The sequence below is a fragment of the Candoia aspera genome, chromosome 2 (genome assembly GCF_035149785.1).
Source record: "Candoia aspera isolate rCanAsp1 chromosome 2, rCanAsp1.hap2, whole genome shotgun sequence".
NCBI lineage: Eukaryota > Metazoa > Chordata > Lepidosauria > Squamata > Boidae > Candoia > Candoia aspera.
In genome coordinates, this window is record NC_086154.1 from 153,020,149 (window position 1) to 153,028,682 (window position 8,534).

The 8,534-nt window shown below is 42.6% G+C and overlaps 1 protein-coding gene across 1 annotated transcript in view; it reads left to right on the forward strand.

Moving 5' to 3' along the window:
• The window catches only part of CC2D1A (coiled-coil and C2 domain containing 1A), a 56,225-nt gene that overhangs the window by 45,489 nt on the left and 2,202 nt on the right, over positions 1 to 8,534 (forward strand). Inside the window, exons 22-29 of the mRNA XM_063294344.1 lie at positions 166 to 265; positions 1,088 to 1,178; positions 2,489 to 2,620; positions 3,506 to 3,561; positions 5,493 to 5,559; positions 7,456 to 7,582; positions 7,710 to 7,786; positions 7,976 to 8,023. Of these exons, the coding sequence (XP_063150414.1) occupies positions 166 to 265; positions 1,088 to 1,178; positions 2,489 to 2,620; positions 3,506 to 3,561; positions 5,493 to 5,559; positions 7,456 to 7,582; positions 7,710 to 7,786; positions 7,976 to 8,023 (698 nt within the window). The remainder of the gene's footprint in view (positions 1 to 165; positions 266 to 1,087; positions 1,179 to 2,488; positions 2,621 to 3,505; positions 3,562 to 5,492; positions 5,560 to 7,455; positions 7,583 to 7,709; positions 7,787 to 7,975; positions 8,024 to 8,534) is intronic.

Below are 8,534 nucleotides of genomic sequence, written 5' to 3' on the forward strand. Positions count from 1 at the left end.
GTTCAGTGCCTTTGGTGGGGGCGGGGTAGAAAAAAAGACTTGAATCAAGGTCTGCAATGCTTTCAGCCTACCAGGTAATGCGACATGATTCCTCCCCATGAAGGTTGCTATAGACTTGCATCTCAACCCAGCTAATCTTTAGGTTTGCCATTTTCCCTTTGGCAGAATTCCAAGAGAAGTTCAAGCTGTTTATTAATCGGAGCCATCGAGGATTCAAGAGAGCCATTCAGTCCAAAGGAATCAAATTTGAAGTTGTCCATAAAGGGTAAGCAAGATGCGTCTCAATGCCAACTGACATTTTTGAAATCAGAAGTCTGGTAGCACCTTCTCCAATTAACAGAGTTTATTAAAAGATAACAAACTTTTGTGATGAAATCAGCTACAGGTCACAGCAGCTTATGCCTTTTAATAAAATCTGAAAAATCGTGTGGTTGGTGTTTCTGGAATAAACCAGAGAGCAGGTATCAATCCTGCTTGGAAGATGAGCCTGTGAAAACCAGAGAGGTATTGTTTGCAGAGCTGCTTTAGATGCCAGTTGGTATCTGTGTGCACAGGAGAATGGCAGCTGGGTCCCACTAGTGTGATGTACATCTAGGGCCACAAGCTTAATTATATTTTCCATCAAAATCTCAAAATATCTACTCAAGGGGAATGGGGAGAGGTGTATGTGCCTTCAAGTCAGTGTTGACTCCTGGTTACTGCCTGGACTAATCCCTGCAGTGTTCTTGGCAAAGTTTTTCAGAGGTGGTTTGCCCTGGCCTCCTTCCCAAGGCTGAGAGGGAAGGACTGGCCCAAGATCCCCCAGCTGGCTTTGTGCCTAAGGCTGGACCAGAACTCTCAGTCTCCTGGTTTCTAGCCTGATGCCTTAACTACTACACCAGACTGGCTCTCTACTCAACGGGGTAGATCTTCCAAAAGCCAAAGTCTGAATTAGGCCTTTGGGTGATGTGTGGATTTGACCATTATGAGTCATTCAAAAAACCATCATTAAAACAAGCCATAGCCAATAAGGCAGGGTTGTTTTGAAAAGGCCCTGTGTATATTTTTCTGAAATGGAATGGGATTAATTATTGCTGTTTCTCTCCAGGGGGCTATTCAAAAATGACCGTGTGGTGGGAACAGCTCAATTGAAGTTGGAAGCACTGGAGACCACTTGTGAGCTTCGGGAGATTTTAGAGGCAAGTCTTCTCTTTTCATGAAATGCCAAGGGCAATATTCATGAAAATCTGGGCCCCATAACTGAACTATATGTAGAATAGATTGGGCAAGCTGCTTTTGCTTGAGCTCTCAGTTCCTATTCAAGACTTGCTGAAATGTTTTTTTTTTTTTTACACAACTTTGGGATTTGTGTAAAAAAACAAACTAGCTTGGCTGGCTTCAAAAATGGGTTGGACCAATTCATGAAAGTCGAGGGGATTTATGGCCGTTAGCCTGGATGGCAGTGTGACTGCCTCTGAAGGCTATCTGCTGGGAGAGTGGTGGGCTTCCTTGGGCAGTTGGTTGGCCACTGAGAGAACAGGCTGCTGGACTAGATGGGCCAGGGATCTGATCAACAGGGCACTGTTCATGTTCTTGTGCTCCTTTTCTGAGCTTTTGAAGTAAGCATTGCGCTTTAGCCTTCTGTGCCAAAGTTCAAGGTCTTTTTAGTTGTAAAGCTGTCAGTCCCCTTCATTGTCTGCTTTCTGTTAATCAAAACCTTTAAAACTGGATTAAATTTATTATTTCTATCTATCTTTGTGTAGTTTTAGGTTATTTTATTCCTACTTCCAGGGAAGCTGCTTTAACCTATTGCAGGCAAAAACTAGCCCCTGCGTCACTGAAGACTGATAACCCTCCTTGTCGTCACAATGCCTAAAGTTTCTCTGTGGTTCCAACATTTGTTAATTGATTTAACTTTGTATAGCATAGGTAACTTAATGGACAAGCAGAGGATACATAATTGAAGGCATCTAATGAGTCTCGGGGACTTAAACTAGGTCCTGATGAGGAAGGGTAGTTCACTCACTCCCTGAGTGCCAGCATGGTGCAGCAGAGTGGGTAAAGTCTTAGATTAGGATGTGGGAGACCTGGTTCTACTCCACCGGCAGCCATGGAAGCTCCCTGGGTGACTTTGGGCCAGTCGTTCTCTCCCAGCTCAGCTTACTTTACAGGGTTGTTCCAGGAATAACGTGAAGTCTCCATACAAGTCTCCTTGAACTCCTGGAGAAAGATGGGATAGAAAACAAATATAAAAATGAATTGGTGTCCCGGTGTACATTAAAATAGCAGGTGTTTTTCTATTTTTAATGAACATGATCCATTCATTCCTTAACTGGAGTTGGAAGAACAGGCTGAATGGTTTTATGATGCATGTCTAAATAACGTGGACTCACTGGGGACTCTGATTCCATGTGGAAGTGATGAAATGTATCTTAGAGCCTTACCGCTTCGTTTGAAGAGATCCGTGTCATATTTGTAACCACCAGTCTTCTCCTGTTCCGTTTTCTAGCTTTTGGATGGTCGACGGCCCACTGGAGGCAGGTTAGAAGTGATTGTCCGCCTCAGAGAGCCATTGACGTCCCAGCAGCTGGAGACCACAACAGAGAAGTGGCTGGTCATTGATCCCCTCACTGGGCCACCAGTAAGAGCTGAACCACTGTGTATTCTAGAGGCTTTTTTCACTGACGGCAAAGCAGTTTTTGAGTTTCCCTATGTATGGCTTTGCCTAGAGTTCTGGCCCCTTCAGAGCTTTTCTGTAGTTGAGAATCCTGTCTGAGTAAAGTTTGATTGTATTGTTCCCTTTGGTCAGAGTACAATTCCATTTTCCAGCTGCATAACCTGAAGCCAAACCTCGGGCCACGTCTTTAAAAGGAGACGTGGACTGAAAGCTTCACATTCAGGGGGTTTCTCCTGGCTTAAATCTTCAGGGCCTGCAGCACTTGTTGCTCTAATGAGGTGGCTTTCTGACCTCAAGGGCAGTTTGTGAGATGTGAAGTGACAGACGGTATCCAGTCCTGTGTGTTCTACAGATCTAAGGGGGGGAAAATTGCATCAAGGTATCCTGAAGTCTGTAGTGCATACAGATCTGGCAAATGTGAGAGAGCTGGCTTGCATAACCTATTTTGCAACTGTTAGTTACTTTGTATATTGTATTCTGATTTTGCAAGTATTGGTTGTGTTAGGAGATACCCAACAGGGCACTGAAGCTCTGTCTTCTACCCCTTGTCCTCACCCCTTGAGATTTCAGCAGACCTTGTTCCACACCATTTCAGCTCTATCTTCATAACCCATCAGAACTAGAAACTCACTCCTCCATCTTTCAAATAAAACTTGAGATACTAGGAACCTGAATTCCATGCCCAGCACCACACATTCTCGCTTATCTGCACTGCTGTAGAATTCTTCAGCGTGTCTATAACCCTATGCTATTTTCAGCTTAGGCTAATGGTTCGTTTCATCCTGAGATCTCTGAATGGAAGTCACCATTTTTGCAAGAAGACTTAACAGGCTCTCTTTCCTTATATAGGCTGCCTTTCCCAAACCTAAGACAGCAGTAGCTCCTGTGAAAGACATAGGCAGTAGGTAGGTATGTCTTCTGACTGTGCTGGGGTCTTCAGATTTGAATTCTACACACAAAGATCTGTGAGGACATCTTCTGTCTGTTCCGCAACTCTTTTCCTTGATCTTGTGGACTTTGTTCAGCACGTGAAAGTGAATGCAAGGCATGAGGGTTCAACTGAAAAGACTAAATAGGTCCAAGGTGGCCACTTCAGAAGCAGCTTCTGAGTACCGTTCAAGGAAACAGAATGGAAGGTAGGCTAATTTGCCCTGGGAACACAATCCACCAGGAGGTTCTCTTCTGTAAGCCTGTTACCATAGATTTTGTCTTGAGTATGATTTACCATAGAAAGGAAGGGAATGCTTAAATGTATAAATAGGTAGGAAGCCTACCAGAGCATAACTGATCACTTTCACAACGGTTGCACAGCAAAAACCTTCCCAGTGGATTGTGTCAAAACCAGATTTTGTTTTCTCACTCTGCAGCACATTGGCTGCTTGTGCTGCAGTCCAAACAGAACTCAGTAAAGAAACAGTCCCCGTGAGACAAAGGCTGTCTTCAATTATAACTCAAAACATACTGGATCATGCCTGTCTATTGAGTAGTGCTTGTACAAAGAATGAAGCAGGAATTGCATGGTCCAGGTTGGATACTGCTATCAAGCGTGTCAAGATAGCATCTTATGGGAGTTTGTAATTGCACTTCTGAGCCAATGAGATCCCTCATCATGTAATATATGATCTGTAACTACACACACACACACACACACACACACACACAGCTACTTGCATCTGTGCACACTCCTCTATGTAACTAATCATAATAGATGAGAATCAAGAATCATTTTGAAGGTAATATGCAGGGCAGAGAAAGCTTAGTGCTTTTCAAATTCATCTTTCTTAACAGTATACAAAATTGATAGCCCTGGATCATACTGGAGGCCTGACTAGTTTAGCTTCTTGTTTACCACAGGGACCGGTTAGAGGCTATAACATGGGAAGCCCCAGTCTCATTCAGTGCTTTGTTCACCAAACTATGTTAGCTCTGTGTCATGCAGAGGGCCTGAAAAGCTTAGCCATCCGAAATTTGTGTGAAATAGCAGAAGGGAGCAAGCTGAAAGCTTGGATGTCCAACCCAGGATTCAACGTTCAGATTAGCACCTTTTGCTCTGCAGTAATTATTCACAGACTCTTTTAATTTCCTTCCAGGACATCCATCTGCTCAATACTGTGGCCAAGCCAACCCTCTTCTTCTTAGGCTCGGGATGCTTCCTTGAGTACAATATTTTGCTCCTCTCTGGTTAAGAAAAGAAGTGCTATGCTAAGCAGGAAAGGGTCTTCAGAGGAAATACACATGCTGAATAAGTAAATCAGAGTCCACCTGGGGCATTTTGATGCCTACAGTAGAAAATCCAAAGGGAATATCTTCCCACTGAACATATCTTCCCACTGGGGAAACTGCTCACACAATTTACTTCCCGTGAAGCTTGTGAAATAGAGTATCTTGGTGGATTGTGCATGTAGAATAGCTTGGTTTGCCTCCCATTCTGTTGCCCTTTAATGATACCCCAGGTCAACTAACTGCTCCATGACATCTATGAGTAATTTGGAACAAATCTTGCCTTGAGAAAATGGAGAAAGCCTTCCCCAGCCTGCAGCTGTCACATGTTAAACATATATCAGAGCTGTCAGGAAACAGTGCATGGAAGTCCCCATCATGGACAGTTCCCTAAATAATGAAATTATTCTGATGCGGATGCCGATTCTTCCCTTAATTTCCTAGCATCTGGCTGGGGCTTTTTGAAGGGTGTGAAGGGCTGGCATACTTTTCCTCTGAAAGTATGCTTTCTCCAAAGGTAGTGGCAATGGTCTTTGGTTTCTGTTTCATGGGCCTTGTCCTTTGTTTCTGTTATTGGCCAATTCTGAGGTTATGCTGTATTTTTTTTCCCTTCCAGCAAGGCAGCTTGTTCTCTGCAGAGCTTCAATATATTAGCTTCTGACAAGGAGAGGCTGGAGAAAAAGGTCAGTGATGGGGGGGGGGGGGGTGCGCGCGCGCATGCATGCACGTGCACACACACAGGGAAGAGGTGAGGCAGTCATATTGTACAACCTCAGCATACATTGTGCTTTGATTTAATTTACACCAAAAAGCAGGTCCCCAATTTTCTGTGCTTCAAATTGGATGGATGGATGGATGGATGGATGGATGGATGGATGGATGGATGGATGGATGGATGGATGGATGGAAGGAAGGAAGGAAGGAAGGAAGGAAGGAAGGAAGGAAGGAAGGAAGGAAGGAAGGAAGGAAGGAAGGAAGGAAGGAAGGAACTCAGTTTCATAGCAAGGGGGTTTCTTTTCAGTAAGTTCAGTAAATGGGAACTGAGTAGCCCTAAAATTCTCAAATATTTCCCTGTTTTTCTTACATTAAGTGAGTTTGGCCAACATTCAATATCCAATCGCTATATTGTTTTTTAAGCTGTAAAAGTTTAAGTAGTTTCCAGTATTTAGAAAATATTCACCTTGTATGATGTAAACTAAATCTTGACAGTGCAAGATTTATTTGTAATTCTGGTCTGTGACTGTAATAAAAGATTGATTGATTGATCTTGACGGTGTAAGAGACAAATATGTAATAGGAAGAAGACAAATAGTGAACGTGTGGGGAAAATTCTGGGGTTTAGTTCTGAGCACTTTTTTTATAGTTCCAGGGGGAAAAAAGGTCATAGGGATCTTCCAGAGTAGAATTGCAAACCAAGTATTATTTGCAATGCACATCTACACACACTTATACACACAGTCAGAATACTCGTTCTTGTATAGCATGGCCCTGAGCAGAGCATTAGCCACAGCTGTAGTATAGAACAGTTGTTTTAAAAATCAGGAGGTTTCTAGGAAACTAGGAAAGAAATCTTGATACTGCCACCACATGCTGATAGTTCCTTAAGAAGAGATATGTATGTAATAGTCACTTTTAAAATCATTTCACATTAGTGGCATTATTAATTATCTGAAGTGCTCTAGGACTAAATCCCAAGATAATCAGGGGAACTGTCCTAATGCTCTAGAATAATACTTACAAATGCTATTTAGAAATAATCTGAAATCACTTTAAGTCTACTCTGCTTTGAGTATTTATTTCGGGTGAATGTACAAAAAAGGGAGAACTTACTGAAATATTTTGCTCTCTTTAGAGCAAATTGGGAAGGCTTCAGGTTCTAGATTCTACTTTTAGTACTCTAAAGTCTTAGTATTAAAGAGTTCTGAGTCCCAGAATTTGTTGACAAAGCAGAACTGAATGAACACAGCCCTATATAAAGTTCCACTCCTGGACACTTGCCTCAAAGTATTCTTAATTTTAGAAGTTTACTTTTAGGGTAGAGTAATTCTGTTGTTACTATTGAAGAACTGCAAATCAAAAGTCTTTGTTGAACTTCTATAAACTCTCCAAGTATTACAGAGAGATCCATATTTATCTTTTGCCCATTCTTGCTGTGGGACACTTCTGTTTGCTGCTACTGCTGCTTCATAATCTATGTTTTGTTTTATTTTAACAGTAAGAAAAATATAACTAGCTTTTAGATTTGTTTTATGAAACAAGTCCATCTTTCCTAAAGTCTTTTAAAATGGTGTGCCAAACTAAAAGAGGAAGAAGGAGATGTAAGTGCTCTCCTCAAGGCCTTTTGTGTTTTGGCTAGAGTGCTTGGTGTCTGTGTCTCTCTCCTTTGGCACTTATTCAGGAGAGTAGCTCAGAAATGCTCTGAGGCTGGAGAAGCAGACACTTCCGAGGCTGATAACTCATCCTGTTTGACAATTAACCTGCTAGAACTTGGTCTCAGAATATCTTATTGTATACATGTGGTTTGTGCACTTTCAAATGATTTTGTTAGGGATATACAAACACCCTACTTTTGTTAGCAGATAGTGGCATACAATCAAGCTGGTCAGCCACCACCCAGTGACCTGATACAGCAGCATCAGAACATCATTCAGAAGATCACCTGGCAAAAGTCCCAGCTGCAGCGTGGAGGAGCTGCAATCATGAAAGGTATTTTGATAGGAAGGCTCAGCTATAAAACCTGTCTCTCTCCTCTGGATTGACCTTGGTATGCCAGTCAGTCCTGACAAGGCATCCAAGCTAGAGTTCCTGACCATGTTTGATCTTTATTCTACAGAATATCTGACTCGACTGGAGCAGTACCAACAATGGTACACAGAGGCAGCAAGGCGCCTTGGAAATGAAGGAAAACGGGTATGGATTGGCTTTGTAGCACAGTGGTGGGTGGGAGGGAAGAAGACCCATTTTCTAGCTTTTGAGCACCATCACTTTTGGTTTACAACTGGGGGCTACTTATTTAAAAGAGCATGGAATCTGTATTGATACCAGGACAGTCTGGACACAGGCATCAACTAAACTGCTGTTTGCTGTACTATTTGGCAGGAGGCAGCTAAGGATGCTCTTTACAAGCGCAATCTGGTGGAGAGGGAGGTGAGTAGTGCCTCCAGGTTGTTCTTTTCCCTGCCCAGCTGGTCAGTTAAGATGGAGACAAGTCTGGAACCTTTCCTATCTTTTGTCATGGGGTCCCCTTTGAGGTCTGTTCTTTCTTTTGTGTGGTAACAAATGGTTTTCCTGAAGGATTTTAACTAGTACAATTTAACTGAGTGTTTGTAGTACAAAAAGTGTTCTACAAATGATAAGGGCCATTTCCCAAGTCCTCCTTAGGCAAAATGTTCGCCACTTTGGGGTGCAAAGTTGTTCATGCAGCTGCTGCTGGGCCAGGACCTTCCTCTTGTCTCCATAGGTATAGGCATGCTGATTGCTGGGGTCTTCCCAGTGTAAATGGTTGTGTCACTTCAATGGCTACATTGTGCTAACTGCACTGGTTTCCAAGCTGAGTCCAATTTAGAATGCTATTCCTTACTTTTTGAGTGAGGTTTTTAAAGTACTGCCAGTTTCCACAGATAATTCTTAGGTGACTTAGTTACCAGACATTAGGCTG